Below are 19,127 nucleotides of genomic sequence, written 5' to 3'. Positions count from 1 at the left end.
TACGGCGCCGCTGTCCGACAACATTGTTTGGCATTGCGGTGTGGGCCCAGACACATGCGGCGTTCCGGGGGAAAAAGTCATAACTTTTTTGTAATGAGAGATAGAAAGCTGATTCAAACATCAAAATATTGTTTATTTAAAGGAAATGTACATTATTGGCTTTTGCTGTAATTTTCAGAAATGAACTATTTGAGGGGTTAGTATAATAGATCAAATATTGTTACACTGACATATTTGAAGTTTTGTGTTCGAAAATAGTGGAAAAACCAAGAAAACCAAAAATATTCAAGTAGTCTGGTTCCCTGACTCCACTACAGATGAATTTATAGATGCCGGAAAATTGTAAGGTAAGGGAACCATCAGTCTAGCTGGCCTGCACCCGTTCATGAACATGTAATCAATAGCATTAACACAATTTGGACTGACAAAAAAATGGTCAATTTGGAGCAGTAGTTGAAAATAGTTAGGTTTTTCAAACAGTGGTCGGCCGACCACCGTTGGGAATTTATACAAAAATACCACTTTTCTTGAAAATAACTTCACAGCAGGTGTCTTAATTTAAAAGGATGCTTTAGACTGTCATTTACCAACATCCTAGTAAGGTATTTCGTAAAAATGTGATAGTTTTGTTTTTCGATGTTTGCAAATGTTGTATATTCCCTTTAATATTAATAAGGATTTTTATGATATTAAACACGTATGGTACTTACTAGGCCTACCCTAGGTTCGCTAGGTTCAGAAAATTAAAATAATAATATTTTGACACTAAAATTAAAAATGACAGAATGTTTTCATTGAAGTTTGCCAATTAAATTGTTATATCTCCAAAATGCAAGCTCATATGAAAATAATTTAAATTTTATTATTTATTAATTTTCTTGTGTGATTCTCTTTCCAATGATACCAAATTCTGGGGGGTTGGAAAAAATCCAAAAATCCAAGCAGTGCTGGACTCCCTAGAATAAGATCTTCAATCAAAGTGTGCTACAAAAGACTAACCTCTTGTTTAATAAAATACTTTATAAAATAACTATTATTATTAAAGGGAATATACATCATTTGCTTTTGCTGTAATTTTCAGAAATGGATGGAATTGGGGGGTTGGAAATATATAGCAAATATAGTGACACCGACTTTTTTGAGGTTTTGGTTTCGAAAATGCTATAAAAACCAAGAAAAACAATCATTTTTCCTGTAGTCTGGTTCCCTGACTCCATATAAGAAGAAACAGAGCAGGTTACATACATTGGGGAATTGTAAGATCAGGGAACCAGTCTACCTGGCTCGTACCCGTTCATAGGTTTGTAATCGATTGCAAACAAGTGCGATGGTCAATTGGGGCCAGTATTTGAAAAAAAAAGCCATTTTTTTCCAACGCTGATCGGCCGATCAGCGTTGGAAATTGATACAAAAATACCACTTTTCTTGAAAATGACAGTATACCAGGTGCCATGATTTTACAGGATGCTTTACACTGTCATTCACTAACAGTCCAGCAAGGTATTTCAAAATGATTTGGTAGTTTTATTTTTTGATGTTTGCAAATGTTGTATTTTCCCTTTAAACTAAACACTAAAATAAAACAAGACACCATGGGGATTGGTGGCCCTTAGCCCCACTAGTGTGGCCGTCGGTATGCTAGGCAGCATACCGACGGCCACACTAGTGGGGCTAGGTGGCCCTATACATGTACATGTAGTCTATTTCCCGCACTGGAGTCGAGGGTCGGCCGGCTACATTTGTACCACGGCACTACACACATTTTGCATTGCAATGTGTACGCAAAACATTCATGACATTAAATTTCAACATGTTTCTCCCCTTAATTTAATTTATTTCTCAACAATTACACTCCACATTATAACGTCCTTTATCGTCAAATAATTGCCCACATCATACTTACAATCGATCTCATTGAATCGTTTCGTCTTTGCCTTCGGAAAGGACATTTTCGTAGACTTTTTGGGAGATTGTTTATCCTCGTTTCTGAGTGCATGCACAGCGCATGGGTGTTTAAATTTGGACATTGACCGGATGACGAGTAAAATCTGACCAATCAGAGTGGAGTATTTGTGCCTTTTTACATCACTGGTCAACAGAGGGCGCTATATTACTCCACCGTAAAGTTTCAAGTTGGTCTTAGATCCAGACGTCTCCCAGTGCCTGTGTACACTTTTCGAATGGATTCGAAGACACAAACTGGTTCCAAAAGGAAGTGGGTTTTCCGCATACCATACAGCTGTACTGTGTGTGCAGCGCATGTTACTGTGCGTACTACTTTGTGCCTATCGTTTAGGAGGAGATATGAGGTAAATAGCAATATTTAAGCCCATGATTTCAAATATGCATGCTTGTTTCAATTATGGATTGTTCATCAAAGAGTTCTATCATTATTTTATATTTAATTCTCATCGTTTAAGGCTTCATTTGCGGGTTAAATACCGGCGCGACGTCACTTGTTTGTTTATCACTAGTTTTAGGGAGGGGCGGGGCAGGGACATTTTTAAAAGGGAGGGGTCGCAAATACCCCTATTAACCTGTAGAACTATTGTAATAATATTCCCCCAGGAAAAAATGTTGCAACCTGACACCACTTTTTTCTTCATATAGGCCTATCATCTCAATGAAGGTCAGTCATTGCAAAAATTAAGACATGAATCTGGGACTGAGAAACATTTCCAATTTTGTTATGTTGTAGGAAACACTTAGACAATTTTCTTGACTCTCCATAGACTTTGTATACAACTGCTGAAGTGGCGTCAGGTTGCAACATTTTTCCTTCCCCCATCCTACTACTACTAAGTATTAGGTATTCGATGGTAAAGAAAAGTTTGCAATTACAATTAATAACATGCAATAAGGTGAATTTCTTCTCAGTTAAAGGGAAGATACAACATTTGCAAACATCACAAAACAAAATTCTCGAATTATCACGAAATACCTTACTGGATTGTTAGGGAATGACAGTCTAAAGCATCCTGTAAAATCGTAGCTCCAGGTGTGCTGTCATTTTAAAGAAAAATCGGATTTTTCCAACGCTGGTCGGCCGACCAGCATTGGAGAAAACTGGCGTTGTTTCAAAAAGTGCTCCTAACTTTTCATAATTAGTTATTCCGAATACAGGTCAACTCGTACGCGAACCTACTTGTACGCGACCAACTCGTACGCGGGACAATTCGTACGCGAACCAACTCGTACGCGGACCAACTCGTACGCGGACCGACTCGTACGCGGACCAACTCGTACGCGTGAGTTTAGACGATTGGTTTAGCTCACATGGACAGATGAAATTAGGTTCGGTACGGTAGGTCGGCATAATTTTACCTTTTCTGAAAGGTTGAGATTTTCAAATTAAATGTAGTTGATTTTTGAATCCGCCAGTGCTACTTACATTCGCGATTTTTTAGAGAAGAATTCTGTGTTTGCTTGTTTTTTTACAAGTTCGCTTGATTGATTGGGAATGGGAAGTTGTCTTCGCGATAACCAGTATGATTGGTTCCCGCCGCACCGCGCACTGTATAAAGAATGCATGATTGAATCGCTGTAACCTGTGTATGCCGCGGTACAATTGCTGGTTGGTTAGACAAGTAAAATGACAAGAAAACACCGATATTTGCGAGGTCTATTGTATAAAAAGGAGCTACTATATAAGAATATAGCATCACGCATGCTTATACAGTTGTACGGACAGTGTCCGCCAGTTTTTTGCTTGGGTCAGATAGTTATACCAAGCATTTCAGTTGTAAATAGAAGTTGCTAGGCCTACGGATGTCCCCGCGTGTCTGCTTTTTAATTGATCAATGGTTGTGAACCACAATGAAAGTTGAGTGACAGGCCTGATCGATCTCTTTTGATCCTCTAAACCCGCCGGTTCTTTTAGGACACCGAACCGCGAGAACAGATCCATGGTAGTCCAGAGCGTTGCAATTGGGTCAGTTTGACAATGGTGGCAATTAATTGACTGACAGGTACATTGATTAAAAAAACACGAAAAATGCAACTGGTACATCGTTGCATTAATATATGGAATTAAATTTGACGTGACAAGGCAACAGGTATGCACAAAACGATACAACACTCGTCTAACTACAAAAATCAGTTACTTTATTATCATCATTCACGGGTTCACTCCCAATCACACACAACGGTCACACATTGAACTACGGACTACCCGTCACACTATTCCCAAATTCTTCCCAACCATGCCAACCCAATCCTCGAAACCACTCCTAAAACGGCCCGCGAACGAGTTGGTTCGCGTACGAGTTGGCTCGCGTACGAGTTGGCACGCGTACGAGTTGGTTCGCATACGAGTTGTCTCGCGTACGAGTTGACCAATCCGCGTACGAGTTGACTCGCGTACGAGTTGGTTCGCGTATGAGTTGACCTGTTTCCGTTATTCCGTGTTTTCTTTGCAATTGATTACACACCTGTGAAGGGGTACTAGACTGCTAGAATGATTATCTGACCTTACAATGCCGCCAAGTTTATAAATTGCTCTATTTCATCTTAAGTGGGGTCAGGGAACCAGACTATAAGAATATTATTGGTTTTCTTGGTTTTTCCAGCATCTATAAGCCCAAATCGTGAAACAAGTCATTTTAACAATATTTGCTATAACATACTAATCCTCCAAATCCATTTATTTCTGAAAATTGCAGCAAAAGCAAATGTTGTACATTCCCTTTAAAGGGAAAATACAACATTTGCAAACATTAAAAAATAAAACTACCAAATCATTTTGAAATACCTTGCTGGACTGTTAGTGAATGACAGTGTAAAGCATCCTGTAAAATCATGGCACCTGGTATACTGTCATTTTCAAGAAAAGTGGTATTTTTGTATCAATTTCCAACGCTGATCAGCCGATCAGTGTTGGAAAACTGGCTTTTTTCCAAATACTGGCCCCAGTTGACCATCGCACTTGTTTGCAATCGATTACACACCTATGAACGGGTATAAGCCAGCTAGACTGGTTCCCTGACCTTACAATTCCCCAATATATGTAAACTGCTCTGTTTCTTCTTAAATGGAGTCAGGGAACCAGACTACAGGAAAATGATTGTTTTTCTTGGTTTTTATAGCATTTTCGAACCCAAAACCTCAAAAAAGTCAGTGTAACTATATTTGCTATATATTTCCAACCCCCCAATTCCGTCCATTTCTGAAAATTACAGCAAAAGCAAATGATGTATACATACCCTTTAAGTTGGGAAAACTTGATTTTGATCAGAAAGAATGCGAGCACGAAGCGCAAAGCCCTGATGGCGTGGGTTCGAGGCCCGCCTAGGGCCCCAGAAAATGTTGTATTCTAGACGCTCTGTGGTGCAATCTGAGGCAATTTCTGACCACTTTAACCAATTTTTTTAGCAAAAAAATCATCATTTAAACATCATTTGCGAGTTTGAGTGAATTGTTGATTTATTTTTATTTTTAGCATGAGAAATCTCGTGTGGGCGTGAGATCATGAGAATAACCTGAAGCACATCAGTCTGGCGCTCAAGGCGTGAGAGTTGGAGGGCCTGCCTTCCAAGTGAAATTTTTCAAGCACCCCTACATGCATTGTTTACTTGAACCCCCCCCCCCCAAAAAAAACGTTTTTAATAATAATAATTATAATAACAGATAATTTATAAGGCGCACAGTATCTGGAGAACCATTCAAAGGCGCCGGTCACTAGCAAATCACTGTGGTTTAAATGATAGATTGAAAAGATGAGTCTTAAGATGGCGTTTGAATGATGACATATCAGTTGTGTCCCTTAACTTGTCTGGCAAGGAATTCCAGAGACGCGGTGCACAGCTGGAAAAGGCCCGGTCCCCGTAGCTTGCCAGAAGAGTTTTGGGAACAGAAAGTATCTGTGATGACAATGGATGAAGAAGATCTGAGGCCTGGTCGCATGTTGCGAAGTTGTAACAGGTCTCGTATATGTACATGTAGGATGGAGCTAATCCATGAAGGGCTTTGAATGTATGGAGCAGGATTTTGAATTGTATTCTGTATTTAACAGGAAGCCAATGAAGATTGTATAATATAGGTGTTATATGTTCGGATGATCTTGTTCTGGTCTGTAAGCGGGCAGAAGCATTTTGGACTCGCCACTTTGGTGTGGCAGTACAAAAATTCTATGTGGATGTCAGTTACCACATGTCTGTGATAATTGTCAATCATTAAGGTTATTTATATACGGTGAAAATTCGGCGGCAGGATATATCCATTTTTAACCCCTTTAATGTATATCCCGTATTATTGTACAACAAGCAGGTTACTTCTAGTGTCCCTTATAAGTCAGTACACAAAGTAAATCTTGATAATATCATGACCAGTGTACCTATGCTCTCTGTTTATTGCAGACCCCTCCTCAATCACAATGTAAAAAATTACCCGCAGGAAGTGGCTGCCACACAGAATATTAACTATGGCCGTGATCCCACTGTAACGGTGCGTGTGAGTGACGTGACGATTATTCAAGGCAAAGCAGGGCAACACATGCTTGACGCTTCGTCTGCAGCTGTTTCATTGTAGTCCGGGAGTCTAGAGCGAGTCCACACACAAGCATGCACATGTGCTGATCTACGGACAAGTGAAACAGTGGAAGCGAACAACACATCACGGCACAACAGGAGCGCGTGCTGAGCATTCTGTGTTCTGCGCCACAGAGCTACTACACGTCGGAACCGATGAGGGCGGTAGATACTCAAGTGAAGATACCGCATCCGCTTCCACAGAACTACTGCGCGCTTTTGGACATGTACTGTGGATGACTACCGCATGAGTGTGAGTGCAGATTTTAAACCCTTTCTTTTGTACCACCGAGCTACGCAGGGATGAAGAACTGAAGAGAACAGGCAATACTAAACGTGCAAGCAAATTGAAGGTATCGTGTGCTCTACCACAGAACGACTAGTGCGCGCTTTTGTATGCTTTTGTACACTGTGGATATTACAATACCACTCGATTGGCGCGACAAATTGTCCTTACTGAACAGTGGATCTGATGGGTACAAATGCTGGGCAGAGGAGGATGAACTTGCCGGACTTGTCTTAAAACTTTGTGGAACTATTATGACCGTCTCCTGCGTGTCTGTGTTGCATTGACTGGTTTCTGTGATTGGATCAACTGGTTCTTGCGGACAAATTGTTTGAAATATTTTTATATATATAAATTCAGAAATTGTGCGAGCTGCACAAAAACTGCATTCTCTACATACATGTACGTGCAGTTAAATGTTGTAGCATGGTCATCAATCGCTTAACGGAACAAGTAACGAAGTTGGAAAAATATTTCTGAAACTGCATCAGTACTACGAGATATACGTAAGACTAGGTTTTTAATGTTGACGTTAGGCCATTAATGTAAACTTGGTGACTCTATCTATCAGTCAGTCGGTCGGCGACTCAATCAGCCAGTGGACAGTACATGTAGGTTGACCCGTTGGCGACAGAAAATAACCCAACAAATTTTCACCATGAGGTTTCATATACGACGCATGCTGCAGTACCTGGCCTTCATCTTTCTACTGTTCTTTGTCGGTACCGTCCTCATCAAGAGGGGCACCGAGGACATTGAGTCGGACGGCGCCGGCGGCGGGAGGAGAATTCAGGGAGGCGGGGCGGGGGAAGAGGGGGTGTTAATAAGGAACAAGGACAACGCAGTACTGCCAAGAGTGCAGCTACCACAGGTGAGTGAGAATTCCAAAATGTTGTAGTATTAAACACTCCTAGTGGGAAGTCTATTTTCAGAGCAAAAAAAAACCCTTTAAAACCCTGCAGGATATTTTCAGGTGAAATGTTAAAGGGAATGTACAATAATTGCTTTTGCTGGAATTTTCAGAAACAAATGGATTCGGAGGAATAGTATGTTAAAACAAATATATTGTTACACTGACTTGTTTTACGTTTTGGGTTTGTAGATGCTGGAAAAAAAACAAGAACACCAATCATGTTTCTTGTAGTCTGGTTCCCTGACCCCACTTAAGATGAAAAGAAGCAATTTATAGACGTTAAGGAATTATAAGGTCGGAGAATCAGTCTAGCTGGCTTGTACCCCTTCACAGGTGTGTAATCAATTACCAAGAAAATGTGGAATAACTAAATATGAAAAATTAGGAGCATTTAAAAAACAAAACAGTTTCCTCCAACGCTGGTCGGAGAAATCTTTTTGTGCATTATGGATTCTAAAGCAGCCCAAAGTATGAGTGTGTATAGAGGTTTTAAAATGTCCAAAATAAAAAAAAGCTAGCCTTTTCCTAATGAAATAAAATGGGGAAATTTGTGTAAATTTGAAATTTGTTCAAAGAAAAAAAAACCCAATAAATTACCGGGTACAATGTATGTTGATTAGCGCGTCGTTTTTGTTCAAGCGGAAATGGCATTAATAACAACCGAAAGACAACATTCACTTTGGATGTACATGTTATTTGTTTTAAATTATTTGAAACAACAGTGGCGGCATGCAGAAATTAATCTTTTATTTCCCCAAACAGCTGGGCAGTCCGTCACTTCAGTAGGATCAATAATTAATCAATGTCACAAGATTTGGCAGTACTGTAACACCTAGACAGATGCCACCTTTTCTTTTATAATATCATGGAATGTATCCTACCGGTACATGTATATTCTCTGGCAATTGAATGTACATGTATAAAAACAAAAAAATTGCATATGCATTTCTTAGAAACAAGAATTAAAAAATTTCAGATGTTGATATTTTCACTGCTTTTTTTGATCGATCATTAAAACCCTAACCCACCTCACTCCTCCAAAATCATCCTGGCGGTTTTGGAGGATTCTAGAGGATTGAGGATGAATGGTGATTGAATCAAATGAGGATTCTAGAGGATTGAGGATGAATGGTGATTGAATCAAATGAGGATTTTGGAGGATTGAGGATGAATGGTGATTGAAGCACATGAGGATTTTGGAGGATTGAGGATGAATGGTGATTGAAGCACATGAGGATTTTGGAGGATTGAGGATGAATGGTGATTGAAGCACAAGAGGATTTTGGAGGATTGAGGATGAAAGCATTTTGAGGCAGGACTGTCTGATGATTTTGAAGGATTTGGTGTTGGTTATCCTTCATTTGAACACGAGTGCAAAATTTTGGGATGAGGAGGATTTTGGAAAATTGACGATGAATGCATTTTGAGGCAGGACTGTCTAAAAAAATTTAGGCGGAGTTGAAAAATTTTGGAGGATTTTGGAGGATTGAGGGATGGTTCATAGCAAAAAGGTCCTAGGGGGTTAGGGTTAAATTTACACATTCACACAAAGTCAAATTTGATAAATCCTGGCTAAAAGTACGATAATCCTAGAAATAACTGTTAAATCATGTTTCTCAGGATTTCCTGATTTCATGAAATAAGAAAGACTGATTAATGAGAATAATTTAAAAATAAATTCTAAATATTTGTTCTTTGCTTGGAGAAAGGGTAGTTGTGTTTTAATGCAAAACAAGAAATCCAAATATTGAACGAATGTAGGTTTAACGTACGTACATGTACATGAATCTCAGACATGTTTTTTACTCCTAGAACTTGCAGGAATAGCATTCATTGTGCGGTATTTGTGATTTCATATTATTTCTTTCCTCCCCCCCCCCCCCCCCCCACAGTTTCAGGCACAACACAACCAAGCCCCGCCCCCTGTGGCTGCTGCAGGCGGCAACCAATTCAGGAATTTTGCTGTGGGAGAACAAGTACTAAGAAAGAAAGACTGGCACGACTACGCGAGGATAGAAGCTGAAAAATTAAGAACAGGTTGGTTCTAGTGTGTTTAGGTTTTGTTTTTTGTCTGTGTAGGTTTTTTTTCTTTTGTTTTCCGGGTATGGCCAAACACAACGACAAGCGCCACTCGAGAGCAAATGAAGTCATATTTACAGAAGATATGTGCAAACATCAAATGAAAGTTCTGTTTGTGTTCTTGGGCAAGATACTTTACTACAATTGCCTCTCTCTACCCTGGGTCTACATGGATACCTGTGTGAGGGTAGAGACCAGACTGGGCTGATCTTGAGCTGCTGCAGAAAACTGGTCTCATGGCCTGTTGAGTAGGGGCTGTGAAGTGCTTTTACACTTTGGTGTAAAAGGGCTAAATTATAATCGCATTGTTGTTAGTATTGTTATTATTATTAAGCCCTCCTATGCAAACATACATTCTGTGCCAAGTTGTCCTTTCAGTCAAAATCAGTCAAGTGACTGTTTTCAACAGTTAAGAGCTGCAAGCCTACGTAAAGGGAGATTGACTGGTTGTGACTGTGTTTGTAACTTGATACAGCTGTGCTTTGACTGAAGGTGATTGATAAGACAGCTGTGCCACCAGTTTCCTGGTATTGCCTGTTGACTGAATTTGACTAGCCAGAATGCTTTCATAAAAAAATATGATCTGACTGTTTGTGACTAGCCTGTGTGAAAGGCATGGCAAGGGAAGTAAATAGACTTTTTGACTGTTTAAACAGTTGGAGGGTTAACCATAATATTGTGATATTGCTTCACCCAACTTCACCTACCTATTTAGGTCCAGGCGAGCATGGTGCCGGCGTTGTACTCACAGAGGAACTCAAGAGAACGGCAGGTGCAGACACCAAAGCCAACGGCTTCAACGAGCGAGTCAGCGACATGATCTCATTAGACAGATCCATCAAAGACATCCGAAACCCAAGGTACATGTTTGTGCATTCTCTCCACCACCCCCCCCCCCTCCCACCCCCATTTTTCCCTTGTATCAACCCTAACCCCCAAGGTCCTTGAAAATTAACCAGGAAGTATGGAGGATTTTGCAGGATTGAGAATGGTGGAGCCAAGTCACTTTTACTTTACACAGGGATTTAATGTTAACAAGTACATGTATGCGTACATGTACATGTAGACCTCCAACCCAGTAGAGAATTTGTGGGGGATTCAGGAAGTTTTCAAGCAAAACTGCCCAGTTAGTTAAGGTTAACGTGGCTCGTTTGTGCATAATAATATTGGGGTACCCACAGTCATTGAAAAATCCTGGGACTTTGGAGCTAGCTCGACCGCGTTGTAGCCTCGTCCCTCGCAATTCAGCTTCTCAGCTGCGAGTAAGGATGATTAGCCTCCCAAATTATTATTATTATTATTACTAACCTGTAGAGAGGAGACAATGAGAAGAAATTACAGTTTTAGAGGTGGGAGGAAAACCCCAGAAGAATATTCTGGGGAAAACCCACGGAATCAGGTAGGGACTGAAAACCCAATCCCCTCTTCGTCCCTGTTGGTGTCCAATGACTTTATGTCATTGATTGCTTTTATTTATATTCCCAAATTCCCAAAACGAAGATTTTACCTCACTTTCAATGTAATATGGCTGACTCGTGAATAAAACCTATTATCTTCAAGCAAACTTGTATTCTCGATCCTGATTGGTCGATCCACAGCAACAACAGTGTGAAATTGTACTGTATTGCACGGTCCATATCGCACCATGTGTATTGCGCTATTCCAAAATACGAGCGACATTCCAGCTGCATGCACTAAACCGCTAAAAGGTTCGCGTAAAGCCTGCTACTGATGCTAGTTCGGTATTTACTGCGCGCATGGAGGAATAAATCCTCCATGCTGAGCATCAGGTGTGGTTGAAGATAAAGTCGTTATCGCGTTCGCACTCGTGGAACATGGAAAATGTAGTCCGTCTGTGTCCCACATACCAAGAGGCCGAATGTGGGACACAGACGCACTTCATTATTCCTTGTTCCACTCGTGCTCGCGGGATAACTTATATTGCACATGAGGCATTGAGGTATGTTTAGTCACAAATTTTAAGTTATTCCTCCGAGCAGACTGGTATTAATTTGTAATTAATTTTATGATGTTACTTTCATTTCTATTCGCAAGTTCCAAAAATGAAGATTTTACCTCGCCTTCAATTTAATATAGCCGACTCGTGAATAAAACCTATTGGCCCTTTTTCAGTTTTAGTTGTTTAGTCTGGGTCTGCTATGGTCTGCTTGATCCGATTATATTTTTATACTGTGCATCCTATGTGCTAGTTTTAGTAATTAATCATATTCATATCATACCAATGACACGGAATGACAGTAAAGGTACTTGTATTGGAAATACTACCCAGTAAACCGCAAGTAATTGTCAAATTATTGTCCCTCAGGTGTAAAGAGATTCAGTACTTGGAGAGGTTGCCCAACGCCAGCGTGGTCATTCCGTTCCACAACGAGGCCATGTCCACGCTCAAGCGCACCGTCCACAGCGTCTTCAACCAATCGCCGCCCGAGCTCATCCACGAGATTATCCTAGTGGACGACTTCAGCGATCGGAGTAAGTACACGGTTTTGGCAGGTTTCGGGTTTGATGCCCACCTATGATTTTTGATTTTAAATTTTTTCAGTTATTTTATGAATGACTTCAGAGATTGTAGAAAGTAAAGATTAGACCAAGTAAAAAAGAAAATAATTTGTCCTCTGAATTTTCGAAAAGAAAGAGGAGGCCCCTTCCCCTCCCCCCCCCCCCATACAAGATGGCGGATTTTTCAAGATGGCGGATTTTCCAAGATGGCGAATGGATTCTTCCACTTTCTCAAATCTTTTGCTGATAATTTTATGTCCAACAGAGCAGTCCCCCTTTCTACTAGATTTTGATCTTTCATACATGCATGTAGCTACAATTTTGCTGAAAACAGATAAAGACAAAATAAATTGCAAATGTATCATATAAAAATTAGAAAACAGAAAAAAAGGAGACTGGCGGGAAAAAGGAAGCAGGTGGGAACGAGAAGTTTTTAACATGGCCTTAGAAGTTCAATGAAACATAGGTGTTAAAATTGTCTTTTTGAAAAATCTGTCTTGAAACCTCTCATTCTGTAACTGTTATATTCAAATTTTTTACATTCCAACAAAAAAGTTCAATATATGACTACCACTGTAAAGTATCACACTGACATCATCATCATCTAGTGGTAGCAACCGAGATCTCGTTCACAACGCCACGCCAGGTGTTTTTATCCCTCATTATGTATGGAAGGACTTCAATTTTACATTGGGTGTCTCTGCCAATCACATTAATGTAGTTGGTCTTCGTCCTCTATTAGGGCATGGAAGTCTCCAACAAAATACATCAGATATGATCTGGTTTACAGCACGGTAGCAGTGGCCAGCAATGACATTGTAATTGACCAAAAACAGACCAAGCCTACTAATTTTGTCAAACCGGGCTTAGCCTGTTCTATTCAATATCTTCTGCTCAAAAGCGCCATAAAATTGGGTCCAGATGACTCAGAGAATACAAAACTAGCAAAATAATGATACCCCATTTTTTTTTTCTCAATGTTCTGACGCAGTACGGCATGTAGTACTCTATCAGCGCACTATTATCACATCTTTATCTATTCGTCATTTCTCACGTTCTCGTTTGCGGAGACGCTTGACTTCCAGCATTCATTATTCAAAGCAATACCCGATGAGTTTTCTCACGGTGCCCCGCAGAGCGGTCCCACGCCGGCATTTTAGCGCATCAATAATGTATTTACAGTTGAAAGTTGGATGGAGGCGGCACGTTAAAGAATGGTTATCAGGCCGTGACACAGACAAAAAAATGGTTTTGGGGTCATCGCATTGATATTTTGTTATTGTACAAAAAAAACATTGTTGGAAGAGTAGTTATCGTTTTCATAATGCCTCACACATTATTTAGCTTCATTATTAAGTGGTTAAATTAAAAGTTGACCCAATTTTGAACTACCTGAAGTAGGCTTCAGTCATTTTGGACAAACTTTCTCCACATTTCCCCTGAAAATTGCAGGATATCTAGACATCTAGAGAAAGGGAAATTGATTTTTCCTGCTTTTTAACTAGAAAGTAGCTTCGATTGTGAATGTCCAGTGGGAAAAATGAAACAGTTGAGGATTCAAATTCAGGGAACACAACTTGCGGCTCACAACATGGAGAGAAGTCCAGTATTTGAGGCACTGTTAGGGGTTACGTGAAATTGGGCTTTGGGTTTAATACAGGATGGCCCAAAAAAAGTTTACACTTTTCAGAGGCAGATTTCTCAAAATTGAAGAGACATGTTGATGTTGTTTTAAGATATTCCTAAACTACAAGATCTTGGTCGTATATGGTGAAAACGGCGTTGAAACTTAAGCTCAAGTTAAGAAATAGCGGCCATTTGCAGAAGAATGGTCCAATGGTCCAATTTGGCTGTGGTCCAATGGTTACAGTGTTCGACTCGTGTGCCGTGGTGCATGGGTTCGAATCCTGACCGTGGGAACATGGTGCTTGTGCTCTTGAGCAAGGCACTTTACCATTATTGCTTCGTCCTTTGGATGGGACGTAGAGCCGTAGGTCCCGTGCGTTGTGTGATGCACGTTAAAGAACCCAGTAACACTTATCGCTAAGAGAAGGGGTTTGCCCCGGTGTTTCTGGCAGTGGCTGCAATATGCGCCGCAGCATCTTGTAAACCATTATAAGGTGCTACATAATGGGTCTCATATTTCTCATAAACTTTATTTACCTTTCTTTGATAATTGACATAATTTCCAGCGCCTTGAGTACCTAATTGTTTGTAGATACGTGCGCTATATAAGACTCCGTTATCAATTAATTAAAAAAAAATTAGGTGGTCCACATCTACGGCAGTCGTGTAGACCTTATTACAATTATTGCAGTTCTTTGTGCGTGCAGTTTCTGACCAACGAAGATGCTGTAGTTTAGGAATAGCTAGGAACAATTTTAACATGTCTCCCCAATTCCAAGAATTCTGCATCTGAAAAAGTGAAAACCGTTTTTTGGGACCACCCTACATGGATGAAAAATTGCACAAAGATTCTTCTTATTTGAGTTTTTTTTTTTCCTTTCATGGTGACATAGGAATGGCCTCTCAGATCATGTGTCACAAATGTATTGAATGTTTCCGCAGTCACACTTCGCTGTGTTTTGTTACCAATGTGCTCACACCACTGAGTCACTATAAGCTGTGGAGGTGGCAACACATCTCTTCTAGTGTTCTTTGTTCAGTATGTTTGTCGCAAGGTGATATGTGTTAGTCAGTTTCTTATGTGTGGTAAAACTGCACTGTACAATTGAATAATGTGATGCTTATATGTGACCTACTGTGGCATAATGAGGAATGTCCCCCAAAACCTTGTTTTGAGTACTCAACGCCTAAAGTCGGATATACTAGGAAAATCCTGTCAAAATGAATTTGAGTTTTTTGTATTTTTGAGTAGCCAAGGTATACAATTTTAACACTATGCATTTTTGTTGGGGAAAAAAACACCCAAAATTTGAAAAACTGAAGATTTGTTTCAATGCCTTTGGCAGCGCAATGCGTGCCTTTTTTTCAAAGCCGTTTTTCTCGAAATCGGGTCGGCGAAGTTTGGCGGGACTCTGTTGACGTTCCTGTGGTGTATCTTTAGAATAAATTAAGATGCAGAAATACATTTTGGTGTCATTGGAAAGCCAATGATTTGCGCTTGAACAAGATGTACATACGGTAACTTTCGTTTATTTTGTGGCAAGGCTAAAGAAAACGGAGCAATTTATAGACGTCGGGGAATTGTAAGGTCAGGGAACCAGTCTAACTGGCTTATACCCTTACCTGTTCATAGGTGTGTAATCAATTGTAAACAAAATACCGTACGGACTAACTAAATATGGTAAATTGGGGCAGTATTTGAAAAAAAAACTGTTTTTTTTCCAACGCTGATCAGCCGACCAGCATTGAAACAAAAATACACTTTTCTTGAAAATGTCAGTACACCAGGAGCCACGATTTTACAGGATGCTTTAGACTGTCATTCACTAACAGTCCAGCAAGGTATTTCATAATAATTTGGTGGTTTTGTTTTTGATGTTTGCAAATGTTGTAGGCTATTTCCTTTAAAGAATAAGTCAGTAGAAAAAAGACATCTGCACTAGAAAGCAGGAGGTCTTGGGTTCGAGTCCCACCCGAGTGATTTTTTCCAACTTTCACTCGGGAGGTAACACACTGAGTATACAGTGTTTATATACGTCGGTGAAGGGCAAAACCTAATTTGATTTACATCACCCCGACACAAAATTCCATCTTATGAGGAGAAAAAAGAAGCTTTGTATACAGAAAAAATAGCTGATCCTATTTCTCACTACCGGGGTACTTGTAAGTAAGATTTTAAAAATTTATTGTGAAGTTGTATATCTGTGCCTGATGTTCATGCAAATATCTGAGGCAAAGAAATCAGGCCCAAAAATCAACAGCCAGGCGCAAAAGCCGTTAGCATTTTACCAAAGAAAAAACAACAAAAAGGCTTGTACATCCCGTCTGTGTTTATACTTTCATGCCTGCAGTATTCTCACGTGTCATCTTCTTATCAGATCTTCGCCGACGCTGGCTTGGCTCATCCAAAATGCATGAGAAACTAAAGCACCACGCTCGTTTTACTCGCCTCTTATCGCTACTCATCTGGGAAGGCAATATGATCCCCTCCCCCACCCCGATCAATCAAGTCCAGTGTTTGTCAGAAGCGTCGGCTGATGTCTTGCTAGGTGTCTCAGTCACAGCTCGGGATCTGTCCCCTGGGAGGGGCTCCCCAGGGTGGGGGATTTGCGGGGGGAGGGGGGATCATTGGCTAGTCGCTGATGAAGATGATAGGCAGAAAGATTAGCTGCGCTGCATGAATAAGAAACAACGATGGCTTATTTAATGGCCAGCTAGAACGGATGCCTTGAAGGGATGGAGGGGACGATAAGGGAATTTACGAAATCTTGGTGTTGTCTCCAGCTCTGGCTTCAGGCTCAGGTTTCATCATTTTACTCCCTGGGTTGACTGACTTCACTGCAATATTGGTCCCGCTTCTGCTGAAAGGACGCCAAATCTTGTCACGCAAGGCCAAATGTTTTTGTCCTTTATCATTTGATTTGAATGTGGCCGGATTGTTATGAATAGTTGGCTGGTGATGAAGCCAGACCTGAAGAAGTCACCACGGTTTCGTAAACACCATGGGAGATTTTTTTTTTCAGATGATAGGCAGAAAAGAAGCTGATGTGCATGAATAATACAGGCAAGAATCTTTTCCTCTGATCCGCTGATTTCCTCGTTTTTTTTAACTTCTCGTGAATGCCAAATTGAAAAACACTGTACAAAGTCTTGTGTGGTTTGGAATGTCCTCATTGTTTTTCTGTCATGGGTTAATAGACTAGAATGGATACTTTTGAAGGAGAATCACAAAATCAAATTTAAAGAACTGTTGTAAGTTTTGCAGTTGTAAGACATTTGCAGTAAACAGAAATTCCATGCTAGTAATGTCCTGAGGAGAACATTGCTTGAACTGTTTTGGGACAGACTGTTTTTCACTGAAATACATCCATGCTCAACATAATTCTTTAGCAGGAAATTGCCTATTTCCATTGGTTACTTTGTTTTTCACTCCTGCATGTGTTCTCATCGGAAGTTCATGCACTTCGTCTCGGAGAGAATAACATGAAAAAAATCCTTCTTCTTCTTAAGCCTGTCTTTCCCCGTATTTGGCATATTAAAGAGTCCGGCCATGAGATGCATTTTATCAGGGACACATTTTCTGCAACCTTCTACTCCTTGTAAATGTATGAAAACTATGGGGCATCCCTTTTGGGGTAAATTTATTGAAAATCGCACGTCTTTAATTTGAACATTTGAAATTGTCCATGCTTGTCTGGACAACTGAGGGCGCTGTTGCTGTGATGTCATTTCAGGAAGACACTGTTCAGTGTAGGGGTTTTCTGTTTGAATTGTGAACCCCAAATTTACTCATTGAAAGCATTTGTGGGAAAGGGTTGCTCATTGCTTACTACCATGTACTGACACAATAACGAATCATCAAAGAAAAGAGAACTTACGACAGCGAAATTTCCAAAACTCTGGTAACTTTTTGTGCTGAAATAGCTGTAACATTGAGGTTTCTTGCCTGGAATGACATCACAGTTTTGCTCATGAATATGGAAATTCGTATTAGCATAAAACAAAAAAGGCACCAAAATACCCTTCAAAATGGCAAAACGAAAATTGAAATAACGTTAAATGGGACACGAAGGTGCATTTCCAAAGATAGCATCAAAAAGTTACATTGCATGGGCCCTTTAAAAGGTGGTTAAATTAGAAAAAGTGTGTCTGCAGGCACACTTTTTACTTGCCGGCATATTAGCAACTGAATCTATTTTAAAAAGCCCAAACTACTGTGGATAGTTTTTTTTTGTTTTCTCAAAAAATACCTGTGGCAGCCACTGAGCTTAAGCAGGTTTATGCACCCTGCTTATGATTTTGAGCAATGTTGTTGCTTCAAAAGACAAAAAAATAACAAAAAACAGATGATCCTATGTACCTTTAACTTAGGAATTTAAAACCAGCAACTTAAATTGACCTCTTCAATGAATGAAATTTGTCATACATGTGTGATAGCCTCTTCAAGCAATCTACAATGTAACACACGTCAACCTCGATAAACGTTTAGTACCGGTATGTTTTCCACGTGTAGTCGTGGATAAAGGAACTTCTTATCTCCCCAGTTTTAGCTCCAGGAAGGAAACTCTCAATCTGCACCAGATAATGCTATTAGGGAACCCCTTTCCCTTCCCGTCGAACCGATCCCCCGACCCCCCGACCAAGGTAGAAAAACAGGAACTGTTTTGCTGCATGTGTTGATATGTAGTCTGGGTCTAAGACGGCCCCTGACAAGTTCGGTTGAGCTGCCGCGGCGGTAGAGGTCTCTATCAACAACATGAGTCAAATTCAAGCTTGGGAATGTTGGCAGTGCTACCCAGGGAAATCCTGAGCACACTGCACATGCGTGCATGAGCATGACTCTAACTCCCAGGTATTTTTGCTAGGATGCAACTTCAATCCTGCAAAATCCTCCAACTGCCATGATCCCTGTTATAATTGCATACAGCCTCAATCCTCCAAAATCATTCATTATTTCTTGAATATGGTCCTTGGAGGGGAGACCACTGCCTCAATCCTGCAAAACCTCCGGCAATCATTGCCAATATGTTGAGGCAGAGCTAGTGACATTTGTTTTGGTTGGCAGATTTACATTATAACAATGAAATAATTATGCTAGTGAGAACACTTGCCGTAAAAAAGTTTTCCTCGACGGGATTGCAGGTTTGTAGCTTGGATTTGTGAGATTTCAAAATAACGG

At 40.3% G+C, this 19,127-nt stretch overlaps 2 protein-coding genes across 2 annotated transcripts in view; one reads left to right on the top strand and one right to left on the bottom strand.

The window, feature by feature from the left end:
• LOC119733632 (hyaluronan mediated motility receptor-like) overlaps positions 1-2,044 on the bottom strand; it is a 42,831-nt gene extending 40,787 nt beyond the window's left edge. Inside the window, exon 1 of the mRNA XM_038207035.1 lies at positions 1,904-2,044. Within this exon, the coding sequence (XP_038062963.1) occupies positions 1,904-2,027 (124 nt within the window). The 5' untranslated portion in view covers positions 2,028-2,044. The remainder of the gene's footprint in view (positions 1-1,903) is intronic.
• A 206-nt stretch (positions 2,045-2,250) lies between these two features.
• Positions 2,251-19,127, top strand: part of LOC119733633 (polypeptide N-acetylgalactosaminyltransferase 10-like) — a 30,545-nt gene continuing 13,668 nt past the window's right edge. The window contains exons 1-5 of the mRNA XM_038207036.1: positions 2,251-2,309; positions 6,354-7,681; positions 9,616-9,760; positions 10,518-10,662; positions 12,129-12,295. Of these exons, the coding sequence (XP_038062964.1) occupies positions 7,469-7,681; positions 9,616-9,760; positions 10,518-10,662; positions 12,129-12,295 (670 nt within the window). The 5' untranslated portion in view covers positions 2,251-2,309; positions 6,354-7,468. The remainder of the gene's footprint in view (positions 2,310-6,353; positions 7,682-9,615; positions 9,761-10,517; positions 10,663-12,128; positions 12,296-19,127) is intronic.

This window comes from Patiria miniata, unplaced genomic scaffold (assembly GCF_015706575.1).
Source record: "Patiria miniata isolate m_02_andy unplaced genomic scaffold, ASM1570657v1 HiC_scaffold_26, whole genome shotgun sequence".
Taxonomy (NCBI): Eukaryota; Metazoa; Echinodermata; class Asteroidea; order Valvatida; family Asterinidae; genus Patiria; species Patiria miniata.
This window is presented reverse-complemented; position numbering and strand designations above follow the sequence as displayed.